This window comes from Chlamydotis macqueenii, chromosome 3 (genome assembly GCF_036417535.1).
Source record: "Chlamydotis macqueenii isolate bChlMac1 chromosome 3, bChlMac1.mat, whole genome shotgun sequence".
Lineage (NCBI taxonomy): Eukaryota > Metazoa > Chordata > Aves > Otidiformes > Otididae > Chlamydotis > Chlamydotis macqueenii.
The window spans coordinates 121,332,300-121,360,203 of record NC_141558.1 but is presented as its reverse complement, the minus strand read 5'-3'; the positions used below and the strand labels follow the sequence as shown (position 1 = coordinate 121,360,203).

At 41.6% G+C, this 27,904-nt stretch overlaps 1 protein-coding gene across 2 annotated transcripts in view; it reads left to right on the top strand.

Annotated features, from left to right (window-relative positions):
* SNAP25 (synaptosome associated protein 25) overlaps positions 1-27,904 on the top strand; it is a 65,162-nt gene that overhangs the window by 34,976 nt on the left and 2,282 nt on the right. Inside the window, exons 2-7 of one of the 2 annotated variants that reach the window (XM_086745322.1) lie at positions 98-223; positions 877-918; positions 9,542-9,590; positions 17,885-18,002; positions 22,266-22,391; positions 24,515-24,659. In XM_086745322.1, coding sequence (XP_086601448.1) covers positions 152-223; positions 877-918; positions 9,542-9,590; positions 17,885-18,002; positions 22,266-22,391; positions 24,515-24,659 — 552 coding nt within the window. In that variant the 5' untranslated portion in view covers positions 98-151. Of the gene's footprint in view, positions 1-97; positions 224-876; positions 919-9,541; positions 9,591-17,884; positions 18,003-18,139; positions 18,258-22,265; positions 22,392-24,514; positions 24,660-27,904 lie in introns of both variants that reach the window. The other variant, XM_086745321.1, reaches the window with a different exon arrangement.

Below are 27,904 nucleotides of genomic sequence, written 5' to 3'. Positions count from 1 at the left end.
ATAATAAAAGCACTTTTAGGGGACTGACATTTAAGCACAATTCAGTGAGTCAGGGAGCCTAACCACACTGTTTCTTTCCCTTTTCGCTGTCTTCCAGGCTCACAGGCAGCTGCGTGCAAATCCTTGATCTGCAGACACACCCACAGCTAAAATGGCGGAAGACGCTGATATGCGCAATGAGTTGGAAGAAATGCAGCGGCGTGCCGACCAGCTTGCTGATGAAGTGAGACCGATAGCTGAACAGGAAACTTGGGGTTGGGTTTGGTGTGAGGCACATCCAGAAATAGGAGCTGATCCGGCAAAGGATTTCTAGAGATGATTCTGTTTTCCATCAGCTTTACACTGAAAGCAGAATTGGAAATGAAATGAGTCAGGGTAAAATTTAATGTCATGTTTAGTCTAGATTAAGGTATTTATTGATCGTGAGTTTGGTTTAGGTATTAGAGTCTGCATCAATTTGACTGGCCTCAGAGCAAAAAGCAGCAATTTAATATTTTCTAAGGATTCCTTCAATTTGCCAAACCTATTAAATGTTAAAAGTCACCAATTAGGTCTCTGAAAAGTCTTAGCTGAGAACCACAGATTTTATTTTTAAAGTGGAACACCAGCTGTTCCAAGCACTACTGCCGCAACGCGTGAGCAAGGGGAGCGCGAGCCTTAGAGACTGCGGCTGCCCCGAGATGCGGTGGGAATTGCTGCATTAGCAAGCCGTAACAGAGAGCTGAAGATGAAGAGATCACCAGTGCCCTGCTGATGGCCTGATTTTGAGAGAAGGCAAAGAGCGTAGGAAAAGCATACTCTCAGCATGAGCCTGCACGTTAGTGTTGGAAGCTGTATCTTGCCAAATCTAAATGTTTTCTCCTCTGTTTTTTTCAGTCCCTTGAGAGCACCCGTCGAATGCTGCAGCTTGTTGAAGAGGTAAGGATGAGCATTTTATTCGCACTTCTGTGGTAAGCAAAAGTGATGGGCAGTCTGACACTGGAAGTAGTTTTTTTTTTTATTAACTCACGTTGCTAGGGCATGGCCATGGCTTTGCGTGCTGCTCCGTCCCTCCTTATCCTTGCCCCCTTACGAGGGTCGTTCAAGACACCGTGCCCTAGTTGCCAAGTGTCACACTGCCAACCTGCTGCTGAGGCAATGTTTTGCCCATACCTGAGTATCCATTGAGACAGGCTACTTGAGATAAACCAAGGAAACAGCCTCTGAAGGTGACCTGGAGTCAGGGACAAGTGGCTGAGTTTGCTGCAGAGCTCCTGGAGCCTCGTGCCAGCACCGCTCTGATGTCCTTGCCATAACATAGTGGGGAAGGTGAAAAAGGCCCTGTCATCTCTAAATATCTCCCTCTACACAAACACTTGCAGCTATTTATAGAGCATCAGTCACCACAGCATGTAAGTGCCGCTTCTTTATGTATCTCTGAAACATTTATTAAGATTTCAAGGCTCACGAGATGTCCTAGATTGACAGCTCTGGAGAATGAAGTTCTCTGTTTTTTCACCTTGCTGAGGAAGGGAATCCAGGCTCAGTCCTGCCTGGAGGAATCGCTTCCAGAAGGGAAAATACAATTCAGTCAGGCTTCATGTCACCCTTTTTGTAACAACGGGGTTTAAAAGTTGGAAATTTCCAAACTCAGTTCAGTTTACAGTGCTCAGTCGTCAGGCGGTGGAAAACTTTGCTCCTGCCTGAGAGAACGTATTATTTTCAGACACTATGCGAGACTTGGCTCTGGAGCTAGTGACATTTTTAATCAGGGTCATCAGGACTGACAGTCCCAGTACTCCTGACAACCAGAGGAGTCTCCAGCAGAGACAACAGGAAGAAAATTACATCAGGTCCCACATTCAGGAACAAGCACAAGCCCAGCCGTAGGCTTCACGGCCTTGAAATCAATCACAGCTGTGGAGATCAATGGAGCCCAGTGGAGACAAAATTAAATTTCCGTGTACAGATAGACAGACAGATGGGTCATTGAGCATAGTCAGCATCGCTTCTCCTCCATAAACATTTCAGATCAGGGCCCCTTGCAGCTGAAACATGCTCTTGTCTCACAAGCAATCTGTCCCTTTTTGCTGCTCAATTCCCCGGACATGGTATTTCTAACCATCACTTTATGTCAACTCTGTGCTGGATGCAGCTCCTGCCGAAATAAATTCAACGACTTAGAAGAGTCTCATATGGGTACCTCCACAAACGCAAGGCAGGAGAGCCTGCTGCCCCAAAATGCCTGTGATCTAAATAGACAAGGCAGATGATGAGTGGGAAGAAAGAGAGGCGCAGGAAAGGGAAGCGATTTGCTTAGGACCAAGCCATCAGTAAATACCAGCCCTGTCTCTCCAGAGCCGTATTTGTGTGACCTGTGCACTGCTTGAGTCTTCCTAACATATTGAACCAACATATTGTGAATGCCACTGGAATTTCAGTATTAAATCATGGCAAATGGCAAAGTGGGAGGAGAACTGGGACTGCTGAATTTACCAATGAATTTATGAAGGACTTCAGCGCTTCTTGGAAGAGCTCAGCATCTCTCCGGACCTGGCTTTTATTCAGATGCTACAATATCTTCCTGTCCAAACAGGAGAAGTTTCTAAAACTAGCACTGACTAGTCAAGGGAATTTGTCTACAATGAACTGAATATTATTTTCACTAATATGACTAGAAAAGACCTTTAAAATTCTTCTGTGGTCTAAACAGTTGCTTGATTACTCCAACCCCGTTTCCTAGGTACTTTTTTTTTTAAAAAAAAGCAGCATTTAGGGAGTGAGAGATTTTATATCGAAAAGCCAAATAGTGACTGTCTTTGAAATTGAACTCGCACTGATTTAATAGACTCAAAAAATCTGATTAGACTCCCTTGCTTAGCAGAACCTATCTAGTGGGTAGAGATAGAAAATATTCTTTCTCAGTGAAAGAGTGCTTTTTACTCTGTTCTCTGGATACAGCAAATCTGTTATTCCTTACTCAGGAAAAGGATGCCTCCATATTTGAACATTAATTTTATATACATACATATGGATTCCTGTCATGGTTGGCTCTGCTCTGTTAGATACTAGGAAAATATGGAATAAACAGGCTGACTTGGCTCCACTCTAGAGACAGAAGAGTGCTGCCCACTCAGAGAAGCCCTATAGGAGCACAAGGCATCCTTAATGCTGAAATGTAGGTCATAACCTAGGGGACAAAAACAGTGTCCCGAAAGGACCGTGCCCTCCTTGTCCAAAAAGACTAGTCTGAGCTTGGAGACTAAGCCCTGGTGCTGTACCCAGGGAATGTCGGCAAGGAAAACCAAATCTATTACTGCTTCTTATTTTAACCCAGCTTTGCAAGAAGCTGATTGTTTCAGTCCTAGCACAACAGGGGAAGCAAGAAGAAGTGGTGAGTGGCTGTTGCGAAGTAGCCACTGCTTTGCCCCAAGGCAGTTACGTACCGGGATGGCAGATTACCAAAATCAGTTTGCTCTGTGGTGGCCAGCTTACCCATGCAACACTGTTACATCTACACTGACGAACGCTGGTTTGAGCTACTCAGAGCTATAAATATCTGTATTTTATGATGATGCTGTGCAATGTTTGAGCCAAAACAAAAAATAAAAATTAACTGAGGCAGAAGAAGTGAGACTAAATGCATAGTTTGCAGCTGACCTTCTTGTTGTCTCGTTCAAGCTTTTTATCTCTGAGTCAACTTTATGAAATGCAGAATAACACGTGCGAGGGGGAAAGCTGTGAGTCTACTACCGCCTTTCAGTGGAATCACCACAGCCTTTAACGAAAATGAATCATTGTAGGGTGGGAAAAAAAAGATGGTTTCTAGCTATGATACAGCAAGGGAAAAAATATCAACAAGATCAGTAGTGGAGAAAGCCCAGCAAGAAAGCACTTAGCAACGTATACAGACAAAAGGTCTGTTTTGTGCATTTAGATCCAGACAGGACTATCTTCTCCTCTCATATGTTGAGGGGATGGACTCAAGTTTACTAACGTATCAAAGCCGAAATGGCAAGCTATAAATGTTTGATAACCTCATGATGCTGCTCTACACAGGACATTGAACACCTTGTATGCCATTTTACTAGCTTCCTTCTTTTGCGAATGTCATGGTTTTGTTAGTGAGGGGGGGCCTAAGGTGGTAGGTGAGTTTCCCGTGACATTATTATCGTAGTTCCTTAGTCTGAAGAATGAAAGAAAAAATATTCTAGTCATTTAGAGTTTGGTCCAAAGCCTGTCGAAGCTAATTTGAAAAATCCCTTTGACATCATTAGCTATTGGCACAGTTCTACTCAGGAAAGTGTTTTAATCTATGTAATTCCACAGAAATACATATCTGGCACAGGGGAAGGTGATTCATCATTCTGGTCTCGGTTTCTCCTGAGCAGGATTAGACCCCTCTGTCTATGCAAACCAGCAGGGTAGCACTGGAGTGAGGGTCGTTGCACTGGAGGAAAACCAGGCACACAGGATTCAAGAAGAGGTTCACAGATTCCTATCGGCTGAGGATCTGAACCACAGGGTGAATTAAGAGGCTGAGAAGTAACATGGCTCTTTAATTAGGCATGGAGAGACATTACAGCGTTAACAGGGGGACAGTGAACTTGGAGCAGGAGCTGAGGAAATGCATTACTACAGATGACTAAAAAAATGTTTCTTTGACCACATTTTTGTCTTCAGGGTGTTGACACTTCTCTTTAGTGTCTCTGGGAACTGCTAGCAATGTCAGCCTGTCCTAGTACGTAATTGTCCGTATTAATTTATTTTTGAAAACCTCTATAATCCATATTAATTAAAGAAAAATTCTTCATTGAAGTGGAAGTTCATGCATTCTTCACATAACTGAGAGTGTATATCTGTTTTTCAGGGTATCTCCTGAAATGCAAAGAAAGCGATTTCTAGAATTTAGATTGTCTATCTGATACATCATTCCCTTATACTATTATGAAAATCACCCCTCAGGCTAAACCAAATTTGGAGTAGCTGCCTTTTGTCACAGGCATGGATAGGATGCAACACACTGTGTTCCTGGAGGGACTGATGGGCCCTTTGAGAAATCATCTCAATTCTCTTCCTAGTTTTATTCCCACCTTGGGAAATTAAGTGACATAACAGCAATAATAAGAAGTTATACAGGAATGCATTTCCCCTCCAAAGTGCTGGGCAAATTTCAGTGAATGTTTTGTTGCCAACTTGCTCTGAGCGAGACCCTCATAAAAAAAAAAAAAAAAAAAAAAAAAAGGTTTTTAAAAGCTGTTACAGACGATAGAGGATAATGCATATTAAAGCCTCCAACAGGGGTTCCAGTTCAGCTGTTAAACTGGCTTCACTGCAGCACGGGCAGATTTAGGATGATGTATCTAAGAGCTGAATTAAGCTCAGAGTTTTAAAATCGTATATTCTGGCTTTCTGATCAGGAGCTTAGCCTGTGGCCCAGTGGAGAACCTGGGCATGTGCTTCACAGAAAGCATGCTGAACCCAAACTCGTGCTCTGCATGGGTTTGCTTTTATCTAAACACTAGAGCTTAGTGCTACTGAATGGCTGAAGGACGTTGACTCTCATAAACTTTATGGGGTCTATATTCATGGTGCTGTTTCACCCAATGTGACCAATTTTTAAGTTGAAAGTTATGGCCTCCTGCTCTGAGGGGTCACCTTGGGTGCAAAATTGGGCAGATATTTGCAGAAAAATGGCTGGCAATTCCCAGAAGTCTCCATGGAAATCAAAGTCTGGGAAGACATGCCATTTGACCTGCTCATTCCAAGAGTCAGAGCTGAGTATGTTTGAGGGCTGCATGGGAAAGATTAGATGTTCTACCATCTGCTTTATGGACAAACAGAGGAACTCCAGAGCTGCCCGTTTAATGCCTCAACAAAAGCAATTCATGCTGTGCCATTTTCTTCTAAAGGACAGGAGCGTGAAATGTTTGCATGGCAAAATCCAGCAGTCCAAATTCTCCTCTCAAGTGCAGCAAGAAGATAAGGAGAGTCAGAAGGAACTGTGGAGAGAGAAGGCTATGCCAGATTTAAGAGTTGGATTGAAATGGCATGTGCTCCATGAATTCTGCAGGGTCCCATGAAAGACGCATTTTTCTTCTCTCTGGCCTGAACTACCCTAAGCATCCCATTTTTTTGAGAATCCTTATTTTGCCACAAACTAAACAGGGGATTGCCTATGCAATGACCAGAGTGTCTTAAGAAATTAATCCATTGCCCAGGAAGAAATAAAGGCTCTAAATCCTGAGGAAAGTGTACCATTAGCACACATTTTCAAGACAAGACAGACCTCACTAGTGCTACCTATTCATGGCTTCCCATGTAGGATCTCTTTGATGTCGGTGAGCACTGGATGTGAACCCTTCCTGAGCCCTCAGGACCAGACAAATCAAAGTGTGGTCACCAGGCCCCTGCTGTGACCATGGCTCTTCTGGGAGCCTGTTATCAAGGTTCGATGGTCAGTTGTTGTAAAACATTCTTCTGGGGTGGTGCTTTGCAAACACAGCTTTCGTCACCTCCTGTTACACACTCTCTAAGCGACCAATTCACGTGTGTCTGCTGACACCTGCTCCCACTGAGACCGAGGGCCGTTTCTGTGATACTTTCAGTGCAGAAAACACCAACGTTGTCTGTGTTTGGGCCCCAAACACACTTGTGTGGCAAATTTCTTCCTCTATATTCCTTTGAATGAAGAGGTTTTGTAGTTTCCAGAGATGCCTCAGTCTGTTGTCACTGAGGGTCAGTTACTGAGTGTTTCTCTCCTGCTCAGGCATCTAGATGATGAGCACATTTTTAGAATAGTTCAGTCTTACAGACATATTTGGTTTTGAGCTATCTAAAGATTAGTCACAATGGAAATATGTAACTTTTAGGAAAGTCTGGATCTGTTCTAAATGCACAAATGTGACTTTTTTTTTAATTGGCTTTACACAGGTTTTTTTTTTTGCATGAAAAAGCTGAAAATTAATGCTTAATAGAAACTTGGAACAGGAGGAGATTGTCACTTGATGTCTGAATCACCTCTCATCTTTGTCAGTAAGCATCTTTTTATTAGCGTCAATATGATTTAGATTAGAGCTCAGATGCAGGCAAGTATATTCAATGCACACCCTTTAATATTTTTACATTAGTATTAATGTTGTGGCAGGCTGCTCTTAAGAGATACAGTATTGCCTGAGAAAATTAAATGGCACTGATGGTCAGGTAAGTAAAAGAAAATTGCACCTCTTTTGCTCTGTGCAAAAATGAAATACAAACCGTAAGGTCTAGTTGCTGAGTTCGTCTCTCAGCATAGGTGTTACTCAGGTCACTGGACATCTTAGCTGCATAAAGGCAGTTGGCTCAGATGTTAAAAATTGCAGGAAAATAAGGTCAGAGGGTTAAGGAGCAGTAAACATTTCTCAGCCTCACTATGTTTGACTCATCGAAAGCCAACAACTATCACACCACCAAATTGCAGGTTTTCTGAGTCCAATATTTAGAAAGGCCTCATGTCAGACTGCACTGTATTTAAACACAGGATGACTCAGGACCCAAGCAGTCTCCTTGTGTTTGCATGAGGTTTTTTTGTTTTTTTTTTTAAACACATATAAATCTGGGGTAAGACATCCCTGGGTACCCAGAAAGAGCCCAATAAAAAGCTCTTGCACCAGTGCTTAGCAAATCCAACACCTGCCCCACAGAAAATGTACAATCACTAAAGGTGGTTTCCTTATCATAAATAGGCAAATCTAAGATGACCCTTGCACCTTAAGTTTCTAAAGGTTGCAAAAATAAAAGCTGTCTGGCATTCAAGTAAATGCACTATGAGCCTGAAGGGAGAGAGAGGAGCAGTGGGTACCCTGGTAGACAGCTGACCAAAGGGCAGTAGGGCACAGCAGACCTTCGGGGGATGCAGGAGGCTTTTTTATCCCCACCTGGCAATTCACACAAGGTTTTTTTAAAAAAAAAAAAAAAAAAAAAAAAAAAGGTGAGGGGCAACAAACCAGGCTGCACACATCTGATGTTTTTTCCAGTTTCTACTGTGACATAGGCATTAAAGACAAGAATGGGAGTACGCAGATGGGCAGACAAGAGCGCAACAAGAGGCATCTTACAACCGTCTTGAACCAAGCAGGATCCTCTTGAAGCAAAGCAGAGAAGCACCAGCCAGACAGCCCTCAAGCACGGCACAGAGTCAGGCTTGTAGCTGTGCCAACATGAGCAGCGTGCTGCCAGCCTGCCTGCAAGCACCCTGTGAGTGCACACCAGGCAGCGGACATCCAGAGAGACTTCATTGCTCCCAGAAAGAGAGATGAGCAAGGGCAGTGACCAGGGCAGTTGGGAGAAAGGGTAATATGAAGTCTTTAATTTGCCTCAAGGATGAGGATGGTTTGAAAAAGGAAAAGGGACAGTCAGGACCCCAGGTTTCTGTTCCTCACGTTCCTATGCAATTGTGGGCATCTCCCCTGCCCTCTGCAAGATCAACACCACCAACTTTATCTGCTTCATAATGGGGTAGATGTCTTTACATTCACAGAAGCAGCTAAACTACTGCTGCACACGTCCAGGTAACTCCCCTGGCAAGCTGTCACGCTGCAGAGGACTTACTTCATTTTTTATTGAAATGCAACAGTCAGGAGATCATTCAGTCCATTAATTATTCACAGACATTATCACTGCTTCAAGTAGAATGAAGCTACTTTCCCCTTCGTAATTAAAAAGGAGCTAATCTGATCTGTGATATAGCTTAGTATCACAGCACCCAGAAACCCGAGACACCTGATCACATCCCAGAGTGATGATAATGCACACAAAAACTGTATTTGCAAAAGGTGCCCTGCTGCTGGTTTAGGCATGTCAGAGTTCTGAATTGCTTGGCTTGGCTCAAACCCTGTGTCCAGCAAAGGTGGTGATAAGACTCCCACTAACAACCATGGGAGCAGGCGCAGGATCAGCATGTAGGTGTTTTAAAAATCCTACCATCAAGCTCAATCCAAAGTCCATTCATGCTAAAGATGTTTGTTGGCTAATTAAAACTTGGCTCTAACCCATATCTATAGGATCTCTGAGCCAAAAAAATATGGCTTAATCCTATTAAATATTAGCCTGCTTTAAAATGGATTTCCTAAGTAGCTAAGCTTTCTGACTTCTGTGTTGCAAGGGCTATGTACAAAGCACTGACTCCTTACCAAATATTTTTGTGTCACATCTATTTGCCTTGGGAATTTCTCCTGCGGGATGAACACATACCTGCAATGTCAACACTCCCTTCCCTTCTCCTGCTTCGGAGAACTTGGAGATTAACTCTCTCTTCTTAAAAATTACTCTTGTGTAAAGTGATTATTTTAATCGCAAGGTCCAGGACTTTGTGTTTTCTGCAGTAGTTCAGTATCCCAGTGAATTCTGAAGAGCTGAGGCACACACCAGCCCCTTATGACCTCGTCATTCCTTTCACTGTTTTTCTTTTGTCTTCCTATGTCCCGTACCTAGGGCTGAGTGTTCCCTCACTGATTTCTCTTTCTTTCTCTCTCCCTCTTCTCCCCTCCTCTCTCCTTACCTTGCTACCACTATTGGGATGTAGAGTAAAGATGCTGGTATCAGGACTTTGGTTATGTTGGATGAGCAAGGAGGTAAGTTCAGATTGCTTCAGTAAGGAAGTATAACTGTTCTCAAAGTACTGTACTAACTGTGTGCAATCCTGAAAATGCAGGTCATAAAACACGTGTGGTTGTGCATTAAAACCCAAGAATCTCTTTGCCTTTAGCTTTGTTGTCTGACAGAGAAACGTACAATAACTGCATAAGAGTCTGTACTTCTTTGGATCTGTTTCCCATTAACGTCAGAAACAGCTGCAGGCTGAACTAATCCAAGTCATCATTTTTTCAGCAAGCTTTGGGTCAAGATCCAGCTACACGATGGGAAGATTTGCCTCCATAAGTGTATAAAATCCAACATTATTTTCATAGGTGCTATGTAATTTTCTCACTTGTTTTAGCCACAAGTGAAAAGCATGCATTAAATGAAACCCAAGAGAAGGTAAAACAGGTTTAGCTTGTGTAAAATTCAGTTGTTTTCTGTATGGAAATATCAATGAGGATAACAGTGATTTAACATTAAAAGCTATTACATGATCAGCTCATTACAATTGACCATACAGGAGCTTTCAAGCTTAGATGAGTCCCTGTCTGCGGGTGATAGTGACAAAGACAGATATATTCAATACATTCCAGGAAATTATATTTTTGCCCTTCATAATGTTACAAAGAAGCAGGTAGCCTCCCTTCCCACCAGCAAAACTAATAAGTCTTCATTTGCTGCAGACCCACAGCACCAGCAAAATTGTGTCTCCAAAGAGAAGATAAATCAGCCAAGTATAAATTTTGTGACTCTGTATCAAACCAGCCCCCCAAAAGCCTTTGTTATTATTTACTATGCGGCATGATATAAAACTGTATTAGGAAATGTTTTCTACAGAGATAATGTTGTATTGCTCATCAAGCCCGGACAATGATTATAGGCAACGGTACAGCGTTGTTGGGAAGTGGACTGCAGAACCTGACAGGTCCTTTTCACCTGTAATGTCCCTGCCTCTCTGGCATTAAAATTAATGAAAAGTAATAACAAGACATAAAATAAAAATATTTTCTTCTATTTGCTTTGATATGTATGTCTCATTGCTTCCCCCTCCACCTCCCGCTTTAGGGAAAAGAATTTAACTTAATCAAATTTTGTCCCATCAATTTGCCTTGTCAAGAAAAATATTACAGAGAATATTTTGTTGTCTTCAAAATTTTTTTTTCTGAATAATAGCAGTAAAAGATCTATCACTCAATACAGAAAACCAGAAATTACATATGTTGCAATAGATACGGCACCTGTCTAAGTAATGTGTTTTGCTTCAGAAGTGAATTATACAGTTAAAATAAATCACAGATATTGTCAGAGAAAGTCCATAAATACCCAGCTGTGTCTCGCAATGTAATTCACAGGCAGATCAGCAGAAACTTTAGTGGTTCCTATAACTTCCTTTGTGTTTAGTCTTGGGAAAGTATGTTTCTGTTCTTTAACTGTTATTTTTCCACAAATTGCTAGGGTTTTTTTCTTTTGGTTTTGACTCTAAATTTTGTTATTTTACTTTGGAGTCCTGCTATTGCTAAACCCCTGTATGCAAAAGTTGTCCAATCGGCTCGCTATTCCTGCTAGGAAGGATGGTCTGTGAGCCAAGGAGCTACGACTGGACTCACTGACCTCTTTGGAGTCCAGGGAACGTGTATGAAACTCTCCTTGACTGTGAAACCTGAAATGTATATTGTATGGCCAGAGATGCAGTTTAGTCGATACTTACAGGAAAACAAATTGACAATTTAAAAGCCTCTTTAAATTGGTTATGGTCATGCCTTAAGTGGTTCAGTAAATTTAGCTTATGACTATACAGTATGGGGTTCTCAAGGAAAACAGCCTAACAATGCTACAAACCCTGGGAATATTGTAACCACTGTGCTATGTTAAATGTTTAATTAAGTTTTGTCCATTTTAGCCATATGCAGCTGTAATAACTCCTGATTATTTTTTTCTTATTTTAGCGATAAAGGACTTATATTATTGGGCAAAACAAGCTAATGAGGACTTTGAAACCTCTGTAATTACTGCAATGTGTGCAACTCACGGATGTCTCAGCAGATTATCAGATTAAGGAAATAATTTGCTAACACTGCCATGTGATCTCTTTTCAGCTGACTGCACAAGTCACCTAAGATTATTAGGTGTTAAATATACAAAAACCCATGACATTGATCTGTCCAGTGGGCGGCAAGCAGAAGCTCTAATCTTTGGAGTTGCTTGAAGCTCTATTTCTGGGTTTCCTTACAAAATTGCTTGCTTTGAAGTTAAACAGACCTCACAAGGAAAACTTCTTTGAGCAATCTCAATCTAAACAACGCAAAGCAGAACTTGTTTTCTGACATAAATAAGCAGAAGTCTTTGGGATCATAAAAGGAAAAAAGTCAATGAAGTTTTACAATGCTAGGTATTTATACAATAAAGCCAATCTGGTTATCTCCTGTTGCCTAAACACTTAGCACAGCTGGCTGAACAGCAGACCACAGAGACTCTACAGAGATGTGAAGCTTTTCAAGAGCTTTCATTACTCCTGTTTTCACAGGGAATGGGACTGTCATAAAAACCAGAGACCTCCTCCAGTACCCTTTGAAGTGACTGGGAACCTGAGGGGGCTTTTGGAGTAGTCCCTCTGCAATACCAAGAGTTAGCATTTTTTGAGATGGGTATTGTCACCCAAACGAGTTCAACTCCCCTGGGGAACTCACAGGAAGGAGCTAGGAGGTCAGATTGTTCTTGTTGAGATTTTGTCCATCAGTGAGAAAGTCCTTCCCAGACTCTATGTTCATCCATAATGCTTACATTTTTTTTTAAATCTGGCCTTGAGTCAAGCTCCCTTAGTTAATTATTTAAATATAGATAGGTACACAGCACTTTAAAATATTTACATTTTACACTAAAAATGTCATACTGGAAAAGATTATTGAGTTCTGCTTCATTAAATAGGTCTTTGAAACATGCTAGTTTAGAAAAAGGTTAACATTTGGATGTATGCTGGTTAAAAGCAGACCGTAGAAGTGAAACTAATAGTACAAAGTAGGGATATGAAGATAAACCTGAATTGGTGACATAGCAGAGGTCCCAGAGTGGTAGCTCTCTTCCTCCGAAGAAAAATTCCATCACCTGGGAGTATCAGCAGGCAGAGACATTTGGACATTCAAGGATCTTTTTTTTTTTTTTTCGTATGATGATGTCCTCACGCAGTGTATTACAAGAGAATTTCGTTCTTATATACAAAATAGGGTGGAGAGGAGAAACTTTCCTGATAACAACAGTAGCAGCACAGCCATTTTTCATCCAAGGCAAGACAGAGGAATATCCACAACTTCAAAAAGCCACAAAGAAAAAGCCAATGCAATTGAAATTTTCTCCTTGCACCACACCACCAGCAAATGCACAAGCAACAATGCCAGAGAACACAGAGAGTAGCTTGATGTACCCAGCAGATCTGTACTTCAGATCACGTATCTTCTTTAGAAGAACTGGGTGACCCTACAAGCAAAAGGGTTGACACCTAATGATGGTGCCCATGCTAGCTGACCTCTGCATTTTTTGCATGAGTTGCAAGTTTTACAGTTTTGATTGAGTTATGGCTGACCTGTTTCTACAGCACTGGAGAAACAACTACAGTAAATACAAAGATAATTACCATTCCTTTCCATCAGAGAGCAAAATTGCGGCCCCTTGTGCAGGCCCCTTACCCAGCTTATCTCCTATTCAACAACTACCACGAAAATTGATAGGCAGTGAGATGCAAAAGCAGAGTTGCTAGAAGTGCTCCTACAACACCTATGAGCTGAGCTGATCAGTCAGAAATAGTTTGCTAATTAGTGAAGAAAAAAAAAGTAACTATCAACTATTCCAGATTGTACAGGGAAAATGGCATTAATTATGTTGAAAGTGTAGTGCAGAATAAAAGAAAAATGACCCACCCCGCTCCCCAAAGCAAGTTGTGCCTTGTCTACTGTTATTTTTGGCATAGCTACATGTGGGCTCACATGTACTCCCCACCAGCTTTTTTCCATTCATACCTGTGCTCAGCAATGCCTTTCAGAGCTGAGCCAGGTCAAGACTCAGGATTTCTGAAAAGGCCGTCCTAGAGATGTACTTCACTCTGAAATGATTCTGCTTTACGGAAAAAGAGATCACCGAGTATCATTTGAAATAGTTAATCTGCTGACTCTCTTTCCAATTCAGCCCTCTTGTCTGCAATTATGACTTACAATGTGTTCTTAGACATCCTTTTTTCTTTTCTTTTCTTTTTAAATTAAAATTGTCCTTGGTGGAAATGACTTTGTTACACAATACTCTGGGTAAAGGAGCAAGTTCCCTTCTCCAAATGCATTTAACTGGCATTCAAGCCCAAGCCCCAGATCCTGGACACTAGTCAAGGAACATTTGTTATAAACTACAGATGGGGATGCAAAGGTGGAGCAACACCACACTTGCCCTGTCCTGGTCCTGCATCCAACACTGTGTTAAGATCCTTTTGCAGCTCCAGTTGCTCAAGAGACCACAGGATCAGCTGAGTGATGCCCTTGCAACAGTTCTCCCCTCCCAGCCAATTCCCCAGATCAGCCACAGAGTGAGGATTTGCCAGGCTCTTACAGAAGATCCTGGCAAAGACCCACTGGCAAAGGACCACGATGCTACCATAAAACTAACAGGACTAGCTTATGGTACCTCAGTTGCCTCTGGTTTTAATACAAAAGCAATTAATAAGTGTAATGATACAGGTAAAAAAAATATCCTAAGATATGTCATTAACTTGCTGTAAGATTTGGAAGAAGATCAATGTGACATTCTCAGACATTCTCAATATGCAAAAGGGGGTAAAAATTAGCAGAGCTTCTCAGAAAAAAAAAAATAAAATGAAGGAAATCTCAAAGAAACATACCTCTAACGTGTATTCTGCTTACAGACAATACAGGATATTCAAAGAATACTGCAACAAACTATCAAAAGATGTTCTAAGTTCTGACCTAGTGCTTCTCTAAGTGGGAGATAAAGGACATGAACTTTTTTAGGTGTGAATTTGTGTAGGTTCATGGCAGTACATGCCAGCAGACTGTCTTCCCTAAAACCTTTAATACAATACACAGAGTTGGAATAGGGGAGATCTATGAAAACAGATATTAAATTAACCTTTTGATATCCATCTGATTTCTTACCAGCAGTGATTCATTCTGAGCCATATTTAATATCAGTTATACCAAAACAAATCCAGAGTGACTCCATTAAGTTAATTCCTCTATAATATTTATGCCTCAATAATTGTAGTTAGACTCATGAATCTCTCTCTTTGCCTGTGGGACCAGATCTTTGACAGGTAGAAATCAGGGTTGCTCCCTGAAGCCAGCATAACTAGGCCAATTTAAATCAGTTAACAATCCAGCCCACCACATTAACAACTAGCAAATGATTTTAGGAGCAGCAGCCAGCTGTCTAGACTTCTGGGCTACAAATATGACACAGGCTTTTTACACTTTAATGGAAGAAAAATTAGTTGTGGGTCCCTTTTCTATTCAGAAATAGCATAGGCATCACACACAAATCCTGAAGCAAGATAAATTAAGTCAGGTTCCTGGAGAGAGCTGTAATTTAAATGAAAGTCTTTGAGTCATGTCAAATACACTCTTCAATTAGCACTCATTTATTCAGGCAGAATATAAAATACGGAAAAAAGTTCAAAAGGCCCTACTACGTATCTGGCTTCAGAGAACGTGCATCTGAGCAAGGAAAGATGCTTAGACTGAAAGCCACCAGTGGTACCAGATGTAGGACTGATCCCTGCAGTCTTACCTAGCATTTTCTACTGGCCAGCCAAGGTTAGAGAAGTCAGGCAGCAAAATCAATGGAAGAAAGGTCAGTAATTCTTGTCCCTCCAGTGTCAAAATACACATGTAGAAATAGCCTTTTTTTAACTGGGGGCCCTGAAAACCAGCCGGGCTCTGCAAACACAGCTCTCACGAGCAGGAGGTGGGAATCCGTAACAAAAATTTAGCAATTCCTGCCACACTGCATGAACCAGCATAAAAGGCAGCTCACACTCCCACAGCTGCTTCCCAGAGCAAGAGCCAGCATTGCTCAACTGTGCAGGAGCAGGCAGGACTGAGATGGTGAGGAGCAGGAGCACTCAGAGGAGTATCACCTTCTACTGCATACTCACACTTCTGATGAGATTGACAATCTGCAGCTACAAACATGAACCAAAGCTTCTGCTAAAGCCTCCCAACCAAAATGTAAAATTGCAACGTGGATTAAAACAATCCAGCCTTGTATTTCTGGTTCCTGGCTCAGCGGTTTATCTGGTAGAACTTGTGCAGTGTATCTCTCAGGTTTCCTTATTACTTTCCCAATCCTTTGCTCCTTTGCACTACTTGCCCCTTTTAGAAGACACTGCCAGGTAACTCTGATCCTCTAAATGTATCCTTGGATTTGGGATCAGTAATGCCTGTGGTATCAGGGGACAGGCACATCCAGCTGAGGAGAATGAGAACTGACAGCTGAAGCGCAGATGCAGCTGGCAATACCAACATGGTACCTCTCCTTCTCAAAGCCCAGCCTCATGCAAGAATTAAACAAAGAGCACAAGTTCAATATTTGAATTATTTCAGCTTGAATAATTTAGGCCAGGATTTTCAGGGCCCTCTAGGGGTGAGATGCCCGTTTCCCATTAGAATTAATTAAATAAAATTAATTTTAATGGGAATTGAGTATCCAAATCCACCAGAAAGCTTTGAAAATCTACACCTGTTATTAAAAAAAAAAAAAATTCTAAACTGTTATTAGAAACTCAAGTAAGAAATCAGGTCTATTCCTGTTCCCAAAGAAGTCAAGAGGCATTTATTACTGACATCAATAGGCACATGATTATTTTTTTTTCTAAAATACCTTCCTTTTTTTTTTTTCTCTTCTTGATAGGGCTCAGTTAACATCCTATAACCAATGGTCTCCTAGTTCCTTTCCTCTAGGCTTAGTTCTGTGTTAATATTCAATACAGGGAATAGAGTTGTATTTGTGTTTTACTTGGATTGCTTTGCTTTGCCTCTTTAGGTAAAGTTACAGTTTTTCCTGGATTGAAATGCCACTCTAAGTAGCTCTCTCATCCCATATAATACTTACTGGGGTTTATCCTTCATGAAACAAATGGGTCTCCACCCATGTAAAATGATGTCGCTACTGCAGACACCACATAAGGCTCCTGATCCCACTGCATCCATATCTATTTACATCAGCGGAGGATCCTTTCCTACAATTTTACATTGTGGCATTCTGTTCCCCTAGGCCATTTTCCCCAGCTTTAATAGTGAAGAAATTAACAGATTAAATGATGAGCTACCAAGTCACTAAGAAAATCCTAAATAATTGTCAGCCTTAGGTGGAAATCAGTCAAATTCTGTTTGATATCGGCAGAGAGACAGTGTCTATATGTGGCTGGTTACTGGGCTTGGTGCTTTCTAACTTGCCCTGAAGTGAAGCAGAAGTGACCCCACTGAAAACATGAGTCTTCACTCAATGCTTGTTTTCATAAATTCTCTTGGGGACAGAGACAATGAATGCCATAGCCAATGGTCCTCTTTCAGTGAGCACCAGGCTCCTGTGCTGGTTGTAATTCATTGAGGTTACTCCTGATTTGCAGCATCCACATCAGAACGAAAACCAGCCCTGAGGCCATACTCAGATTAGAAATTAATATACAATGCCAATCAAAGTGGCAGGTCTCTGTTTCCTCAGCCTCTGGAAAAAGGAGTACATGGACATGGCTCTTAACTTCCTCCATCTCTGGTACTGTTACTACTAGCTCTCCCACTCAGATAGCCACTAATCAAAGCAATTACACTGCCCCAAATCACCTAACTCCAAGGGATTTGTAAGCGTAAGTAACTGAAGTATTTTCCATGGAAGGACACCTTTTCTTTTGTATTAACATGCACAAATGCAAAATGATAACGCTTTATCTTTCTTTCTCTTGGATGTCATTTGTGTCTTAGTAACTGAATGTACTGTATTATGTTTCTGGACCTTAAACTTTATAACCCTTCCTTTCTACATCATTACATCTTGTTTAAATTAATATATTTCAAACATCTTCCTCCTTTGTTTTACTCTTCCCATATTAGTAAAAAATATCTTCGGCATCCAGTGCGGCATACAACCTTTCAACAATGCATCAGCTCAGATTAATGCATTGTAATGTCATTATTAATTCAGTTCTACATGGTCATTTTTCACATTCTGTTGAAGACAAAAGCAAACAAACAAAAATACAATTCATTCCACACTGTCATCCCTTTGTCCTGACCAGAACAACTCGATCGTGTTGAAGAAGGCATGAACCATATCAACCAAGACATGAAGGAGGCCGAGAAAAATTTAAAAGATTTAGGGAAATGCTGTGGCCTTTTCATATGTCCTTGTAACAAGTAGGTACTGGGTACCGGCTCTGCTATGTGGTGTCCAGTTTTTTGTCACAGTGAATGTCTGAAGTTTTTGTCTTTTTTTTCTTTGTCCTTTTCCATCTGCTTCATTCTGTGGGGATAAAATACTTGTGTTTAATCAGAACAACTGGAACGCATCGAAGAGGGAATGGACCAAATCAATAAGGACATGAAAGAAGCAGAAAAGAATTTGACGGACCTAGGAAAATTCTGTGGTCTTTGTGTCTGTCCATGTAACAAGTAGGTGCTGCCTGCCTCATCTCTTTGAGCACTTAAGGCTGATCCCAAAGGCCTTGTGAAGCTCATCCTTGCTAGGCACATGGACAGGATGAGCATGTGGCATGCAGAAAGAACGATTCTGGTTCAAATGCATTCATCTCATAGCATAGACAACTGACCGGGAATTACTTTAGATGCATTAAAATCAGGCATACTGCAGTGAAAGCTTCACTGTCGACACCTTTTAATGGTAAAAGTTTCAACATTTTACACAAAGTGTACTGAGTGGTTCCATTTTCTAGTGAACAAAAACACCGGGGCTACCTTATTCCTGGAGATCCTAAATTTTGAAACATATTTTCACAAACAAGTTTTATAAACAAAACAAAAAAAAAGCTGAAAAAATACAGAAGCAGTTATAATAAACATTACTTAAAAATATGGATGAAAATCACAGCTTTTCTCATCGTTAAACAGAAATAGTCCTTGATGAGATCTTGAAAGAGACATGATGTTTCACAATTGGAACCCAACTTGAAATGGTTTTCATCCTGCTGTAGGCAACAGGCTTGAGAAAATCTGAACATGTCATGCCAAATTTCTGTCATTTGGGTAGCACGTACACTAAGCAGAAATGTTGAAATGCATCGAATTTGCTTGCATGCCATCACACTTGAACGAAACTGTCCTCCAAGTAATGCAAAGCTTGTTCTAAATGCCAAATGAAAATGTGGTGTGTGGTTATGCGGGTGTAGGAAATTGGGGACAAAGCGGACCGACCAGAAGTCCTTGAGGAATAGCAAATCCAGCACGCAGTGAGTAGGCATGCAACCAGGTTATAGTGAAAACACTCATAAATGGTTGGCCAGAGCTTGTACAGGAAATAAGGCAGAGTGCAGTGGTTTTGTAGTATTATCCTCCCTTTCTGGGTGGCATAGATACTTTGCTCATATCCAGGGCCTGATCCTACCGTGATTATCAAGACCAAACGAAAAAGAGCCATTATGGAGTTGAGTGGGTATTTTGCCAGAAATCACAATGGTAGGACTGAGTTTCTGCCTCACCAGTCACCATTTATTTTGAAATTAATTCCCTTGGGACACAATGCAGATACCCCCTCAAGCTTTAAAAAAAAAAAAAAAAAAAAAAAAAAAAATCAATAGTGCTTCTACATACCAAGCCACAAATACTTTACTGGGATAAACATTTTTGCCCAGATTGCCTCGCTGTACAGCATAAGGCAATAAGGAATGGAAAGAGTTAAACACACTCATGCAGCCTTTGTCAGTGGGACTGCCTGCAATTGGTATCAGGTCTGATACAGTCTCTAGTCCTGCTGTCCCGCACCAGAGGACCCAGTGCAGAAGAGCTGCACATGTAAGGGTATGCAACAGAAACTCTACATCTCCCACACTCTAAAAGCTGTTGCACCTTGGAACACTGTCTTGACTTGCTCCTCCTGGAGAAACCTGGCATAACGCCTACATCAAAAGTTCACCCTTAAAATAAAAAAAAAGAAAAAAAAAGAAAAAAAAAAAAAAAGAAATCAATGTATTTGGCAAGAATCTTTTTTTTTTTTTTAAGAGCAGTTTTAATATTCCGTACTGTAGGAAAGGTTGCTATGAACTGACAGGCAGACCTGTGGCATGGATGTGCTTAGCACCTGACACATAGCATTAAAACATTTACCACTCCACAGTGATTGCAGTACCATGAAATTAATAGCTGCAAGAATGGAAAGATACTGCATGAGTTCCATGTGGGGAACGCTCATTTTTAAAGGTGTCTCTTCCCTGCTTTAAGGCAGCATCCTGACCTTTGCAGTCTGCAGCTCGACTTAATAAACTAGCCTTGCTAATCAATCAATATGTTTAGAAACAAGAGTACGGATGAACAATGCTTTTACAGACTGTTCCTTGAATCACCATGCTGGGACTTAACTGGCATGAATAAGATGATATTCTGAGATGTGGAGTGTAGGAGGGAGAGAAATCCATACAGTTCTGGGCATCAGTATCACCATGATGCCCTAATGCTCTGCTGGCTGGTGGTAAAGTAATGGCATATGTTTCAAAAAGAATAACCACTTCAGATATAATTATACATTGCTAGTCGAAAATACGCTCTGTGAGCCATATCAAAATGTAAGGCTTGTTTCTACATCCTTAGGAGACCCAAAATGCCCATGGCATGAAACTTTGACCAGTTTGTGTCCAAAAGTACAACTGCTTTTGGCTGTGGGCAGACCCAGACTCCACCTGTTGACTTTAATGGGAAGTCCACAAGAAGACAGAGATCAGTCTCTGAGTTTATAAAATTCACCTCAAACACAGAGACTGTCTCACTCTGAGTTACACAGGTCTAAAAAACAGGCAAATACCTATGCAAAATAACAACTTTCACTCGTATCTGGAAATGCCAAAGCAGATGTAGTTTCAGAGAACTATGAGCAAACAAGCCAACAATCTTCATTTTAAGTCTTCACAAATTTTAACAAGAAATAAGCAACAAAATAGATGTGTAGGAAAGATCCTATTTTAATGCTATATTGGAGCATGCAACACACATTCAGGTTCAACAAAAGCTGAGCTACTTCAGGGAGCATGGAGAGAACCTAACATCAGAGAGATGTGCTTGTGTGTCCTCTCCCAAATCCCCCAGAAGCGTGTTCAGTTTCTCCCCCAAAATCCAAGCCACAGGGCTGTTTGTATGACTGATTTGACCTGACCAAAAAACAGGGAAACCACAGGGATTGCAATTCTCAACAGCTTCGTTGGAAACGAATCTATTTGCGAAATAAAATCAAGAACCTATACCTACAGAGCCCAAACACTCACACTCTCCTGTTAAAGTGTTCAGTCTCGTCTGATGACCTCAATGACAGTAAACCTAAAAATGTTGCACATGCTAATCTGCCACTGAAGGTATGCCTGGATTTTAAGTTTCTATCCACGGCAGCTCAGTCAAAAATGGCTCTCTGAAAGCTAATATAACTCTCATAAACAACAAATATAATAAGTTGCTAGGCTATTTTTAAGTCCTGTGGTTTAAAGCTCCTGAAGGAAGTGACGATCCATTTTTGCCTGTGTCTTGCTTATTGTGAAGGCTGTTACTGCTGATGCATTAAGAGTATGACGAACTATTGGGGCAACTGTGCTTAGTGAGAATGCTTCACTTCTTATTCATGCCTGTAGCTGGTGCATGAAGAAGAATGTAGAAAAATTTCCCTTTCTGATGCTAGATTGCTTGTATCTTCTCTTTTCTCCTGCATTCATTTCACTTCTGCCTATTTTACTTTTTGTCTCTGTGGACAAAGGTTTGTACATCAACTGTCGATGTATGATTACTATTTTCCAGTACCGATATATTATTTGAAAAATCTAATGAACCCTATGAATTTCATGATAAAATCATCCCCCAATCACCTTGGGAAAGGTTAGTGGCTTTAAATGCCTATTATGCCACATACATGTTAAAAAATATCAACAGAAGCCCAATCTTCTGCACTGTAAAATGTTAAAATCTAGCCAAATCCATTTTTCTCTAAGAGGGTGTGTTGCTGTGATGTGATGTACACACTATACTTGGCAGTTCTGTTTTTATGTCTGTCTGCCAGTACGTTCTCTGTGTTTGATGTCAAAACATATGTGTCATTGAAATGAAACAATGTTTTCTACTTATCTGTATTTCTTCTCTTCTTCTTTTTTCTTTTTTTTTTTTTTTCCTTCTTTCTGGAAACTAAGTCAACATCCAAAAACCTGTGTGCAGTGTTGTAGACTTGACAGTTGCAATTCACCCTATTGGAAACAAAACCTCTGACCATCACAGTTGTTGTGGCAGTAAAGTGAAAAAAAACCCAAAACCTACCCCCCTCCTTTTATTCTGGGTTATGATATATCGGTATACAACCAATGACCCTCTATCTGAAAACTCATTTGCTTGATTCAGCTTTTAGCTCGGAGAAGTAAAGAGTTTCGCGTTTGTCCTTGTCCACTTGATGCTTTGTTACTCATAATCTTTTTTGCATAGGCTTAAATCAAGCGATGCTTACAAAAAAGCCTGGGGCAATAATCAGGATGGTGTTGTAGCCAGCCAGCCTGCACGTGTCGTAGATGAACGGGAGCAGATGGCCATCAGTGGTGGCTTTATCCGCAGGTGAGCCTGTTTATCCACTGTTTTCTCTCTATTCTCCTCCTCACTGATATATTTAGATTTCTTCCATATGGTCATGAGTTCTTGATGCTCATTAACTCCTTCAGTAGTGCTGGGTAATACGACGGAGCCAGTGTTTTCCACGGAGTGGTGGGTGCTCAGATATAGGTTGACTGCGATTAAGACAGGTACTAAAGGCTTACTGCCTCCACCGATTTCCCCTGGCCCCGCCGGTGCCTGCCTGAGCTCATACAAAGGATGGTTACACTGCCGGAAATCCTGGAAGTAAGGCTCTTAGCTCTGAGAACCGGAAGATGCTTGAAAATGTGGCCCTAAACCTTCCTCCTTGAGACTGCCCAGATTTGGGCAATAATAAAATAGAAATAATATCTATTTGTTTACTTCACAGCAGCAATGTGAGGTTGCAAACTGTCACAGCCCGTCAGCACTGTCCTCTGCACTTCAGATCCCCAGTGTGAACAAAGCACTTTTCCTGGGGGCCTTATTATGGATCTCATTAATGACACTTGTCAAATGCCTCAGAAATGAAATGTCAGATAAATACTAGTTTTTTATTATTATGTCTCAAGATACATAGTGCTCATTATCCACCCCTGCCAGAAGATGTACCAAAGCATCCAGCACCCATTCCTTTCTTATCAAGAAGAAAACAGCCTCAGGCTCTCTGCCAAAGCACCAAGCCAAGTGCAGAACAAGAGGTACAGCGCTTCCCTGCTCATCACTATCCACAAAACCTCACTGAATGGGGAATGATGCCCTATACTTCAGCTGCTCTAAAGCCACAACCATGAAGAAACATTGATGCTTTAGTGGCAAGCCCTGTGCACTCAGATGAAAGTCAGTTTGAAACACACAGCTACACTAATGGCAACCAAACTGCAAACTTTCAGCAATACATAGGGATCCAGCAATAAGTACATACTGATTACAGCGCTTATGGAGTGCGTATTTAGATGACAATGCTATCAGCTGAATGGATAACGGCACATCAGTAGGCAAAGCTTTGATCTCTGAAGATTAAGGACACTGGATTAATAAGTAATTATCTTTCCAAAAACTATTATCCACTTATTTTTTTGGCTGCTGTGATAAAGGGAAATCAGTGTGATAGAAACAATGCTGTCATGCAATTTGGAGCGTGGGATGAAGTTGCCATTTAAGTTTGCTGGGTCTGCCATTCACTTTTTTTTTTAATTATTTCTGGATAGCAGCCCCACCAAAGCAAAAGCTGGGGCACGGTAACAGAACAGCAGGAAGAACTTCCTTCAGGAAGTTATGCTACACCAGAATTGTTCTGCAAATAGCCTGCAGCACCCTTTTGGCACCTACATGAACATAAATTGCACAAGAGGCTTTAAGTAGTGATTTTCTGAGTGGGACCCATGGACCTCGCTTTTCTCCGTGTCAGTCACCACATGCCTCTCCAGTCAATGGAGAGTTGAACTGGGCCTTGGCTCAAGCGCAAGTTTCTTCTTCTAAAAACCAAGCAACTGAAGAAGATAGCGCTAAGAGGAGAGACAAAGGATCTTTCCTAAAGCCAGTAAATCTGAGAGAAGCTGCTTCTGTCCTTTTCCAGAAATACATTTAATTGAATAGGAGGTTAGGTCAGGATTTTTGCAGCTGAAGCAGCTCTTCCCCATTATGTCAGTGAGACCCAAGTGTACAAGGACTGGACAGTATCCATTAGCTATGTGTAGTTCAAGAAGGGGAGCTGGTACAGCTTCAATTCCACCACCTTCCAGCATTTCTCACTCACTCTAACCACATGCAGGTCCAAACAGAGCACCCTTTCATTCTTCATTTGAGAAGGACCATCTCTAGTGAAAAAGTGCAGTATATGGTACAGACAAGCTCAGGCAGCAACATTTCTAGGAGAAGCAGACACAAGCAGCACAAATGGAGCAGTGATGAACGAGAAAATTGATCTTAACTTCCAAAAAATAAGCCTGTAAAAGTTTTCAGGCTAGCTACTTAGTAATCTCTTATTCAAAGCTGAGCACAGTGTCATGCTCATCAGGAGGATGTAAGGGCATTTTCAGGTGAATCACTTTCAGGGGGAACCTCCTCTGCCTCTGCTTCAAAAAATTGTTTTTTTTCACTCCCAGGGTAACAAATGATGCCCGGGAAAATGAAATGGATGAGAACCTCGAGCAGGTCAGCGGCATCATCGGCAACTTACGTCACATGGCCCTGGACATGGGCAACGAGATCGACACACAGAATCGCCAGATTGACAGGATCATGGAGAAGGTAAGAGATGACATTTCTAAGGGGACCCCAAAAAGGGGCTGTGTTTTCCCTTCTGTGAGCACAGGCTGTGCATGCTGCAGTTTTTCTTCAGCTCGGAGAAGGGCAAGGGACAGAAATAGCTGCTAGAGCTCCTCCCTCTTCTCCCTCCAAGTCACTGGCCTACAGCAGAGCTTGCTGCTGTGGATCTTCAGTAACCTTCAGTGCAGATCAGGTTGAACCCACACTGCTGTGTTTGCAAGACAACAGCTGGCGAGGGGACCCCTTAGCACAAATCAAAGGCTCCTTCTGCAACAGCTTTGGGAAAGGAGAAATGCCCTGAGCTGTGCAGAACCACAGGGCTTGGGGCTGAATACCGTGACACTTTCTGGCAAGTTTTAAGCTTTCCTGGACTTTCCTTCCCTTGGAAATTCCATGAGCAACTCAGAATTGGATTACCTGTTTGGAAGAGCAGTCCCAAAAAGAGGATGGGAATTTATTAAGCACGGCTTTGCCATATGGTACCAGTGCAGCCAGTCTTGTGCTGCCTCCTTATAACCAGCTCTCTTGGTGTGTATGCGTGTATATATATATAAAAATGGGACCCACATGGCCCCACTAAAATACAGGGGCACAGCATTACTACTGCAAAATCACCATCTAAAAAGGCAGAGAGCACCGTTCCAGTGCCAGACCCGCACTGCAGATTTCTGAAGCAGATAGCAGCACCCTCCAAACCCGGTTGGGAACTCGCTGCCATCCTCAGATCCCAAGATCTGCAAGCCATCTGCATTCGTACTGGCAGAGCTCCAGGCACAGGAACAGCCAGGCTGAAGTGATATAAGAGGCTAGATCTTCATCTGGTGTAAAATCAATACAACACTCAACTTCCGCTGAGATTTACACAACCTGAGGATCTAACCCAAGGACTTATATGTGCTGCTTAGAGTTAATTCTGACCTTACGTGGTAGCGCTTGTACTCTTCAGCCTTCTTACACGTGCAAGCCTTCTCACACGAGCAGGATGCCCGTGCCTATTTTTCATGTCAATCAACTACATTAGTGCCTAGTGAAGAAAAAATTAAAGGAAATACTGCACTGAGGGATTCACTCAGATAGCTTTCCTTATTGGAGTTGAATTCCAGAGAGAACCGAGAGATGTATACACTGTCTTGAAGGTGGGAAGTTTGTCTCTGACAGAGGACAGTCACATAACGCAGGACAGCACGTGGCTTTGCGTCGGTCAAAAGTTTTGTTTTATAAAGCTGCACCTGTTAGTTTGACTGTATTGGAAAATGCACAGTATTACCATTCTGCAGCATTTCATATTTCTGGGAAAAACAGGAGCATGGGAGGGGAAGGATTGACTACTACTATTCATATGAAAAGCACTAGAAAGCAGCACATTTATCTACATTACAAGAAGGGACTGAAAGATTATATAGTCTACATCATAACTACCTTTAAATAAGAAGTCTAGGACATATGTTATTTTTTCAGAGCAAGTATGAGGACACACACTATTCCATGTTACCAGCTGCTCTATTTGGGACATAACATAGTGGCAGGAGACATACCCTGTGGATGGAAATCAGCTGCGTCCTATCCATGCCTGTAGGACACCATCACAAACTACAGCAAGCCTAACAAGTCACTGTCCTCCTATCAGGCTTGAAAACATCTGGATTTTGAAAACATTGACCAGGCCCTTTATGCACATGAAGCACACAGGCCAAATCTCTAGGTAGTGCATGCTGAGAGCAGTTGGCTCAGGGACTGGCCCCTCCACATCTATGCGGTCACGGAGCTGGGCATTTCATACAGCAATAGAAAAACAACATTGCAAGCTAATGCGATTCATTAAATCCAGCCTCAGAGGCAAGCCTCCTCAGGCAGAGCCCTTGGCTAAAGAACAGTGACGCATTTCTGCACGATGGACTTGCAGTCTACGCATTGGAGTTGTCACGAAAGCAGCACAAAAACAAGACAGCGTTCAGTTTTAGTGAAAATGTGCCAAATTTCTCAGCATAAGGACACACAGTAATGAGATACTAGAAAAAGAAACACAATATATTAGGAAAACTCTCTGTAAAAGACAGAAATGACTATCAGCCGGATAATACTGAAACCACAAATGCACACACATCCATTTTGCAAGGAAATACGCCAATAGACCATTGTCCCTAGCTGGTGGTGGTCATACAGCATTGCTGGAGTGGTTTTCTTTTCCTGACCAGTTGGAGGACTGTGCTTTCCATCAATTACAATCATTAGAAAGACCCTTGGCTGGCACACTTTGCAAAAGCTGGGGTGCATCACAAAGCTAACCCAAATGCTCCTAAAGCATGTACATTAAACTGGATGCGTGCATCCAAACCAGAGCAATTCATAATGCAGAGATGTAATCTGATCTATCCACAGTAATCAGGATAGCAATGAATAAAAAGGCTTATCCTTCCTTCAGAGAGAAAGGGACAAAAACTAAAATGACGATGTGATGAGTAGGTCAAATGACCCAGACATCACCACCAGAAGACCCTGGCTCTAAATCAGTCCATAAATGGGAGGCTGGGAGGAAAGTAGAAAGGGCTCAAAGCATTTTTGTCTTGACCAAGGTGGGAAGATCTGGGCAAAGACTCCCACTGACTTTGATGCAACATCACCCACCAGAGTTAGATCTTAGTACTCCTATTTAGGAACATTATGTTTCATCAATATTCAACCAATATTTATGTATTTCATTACAAACTTAACTACTTCCAAACCCATTAACTTATTTTTGTGTGCAAAAGCACACAAAACTATACTGTGGTAGACAAGGTCAAACTCACGGCTGAAATAAAGCAGTGCGGCTTATTATGAGTAGTTATGCCGATTTACGCTTGTTGAGGATCTGGCACACGCTACTGTACTAAAAATACACATCTACATAGCATTTGCCAAAACAATTACGGAGAAAAACCCAAGATACTTAAGAATGATTTATTGCACATCAGTATAACCCTTTTTAAAGGATTTTTAAACATATGTGGGGAAAGTTGCTCCACCATACTGTCTTTGTAAATTGGAGATTTAAAATAAATCTGTACAATTTGGATACACCCCAGAGATGTGGGAGCACTCATCAAAGCTAACAAAATGCAGCCATCAAACCACAGAAGAGAGTTTGCTGCTACTTGAGCTCATGCTTTTAAAGCAGCAACACAATTCTCACCTTTCCCACAGGTCTGATTTCAAAAATTGAAAACATTTTCTATCAAGTCCCTCTG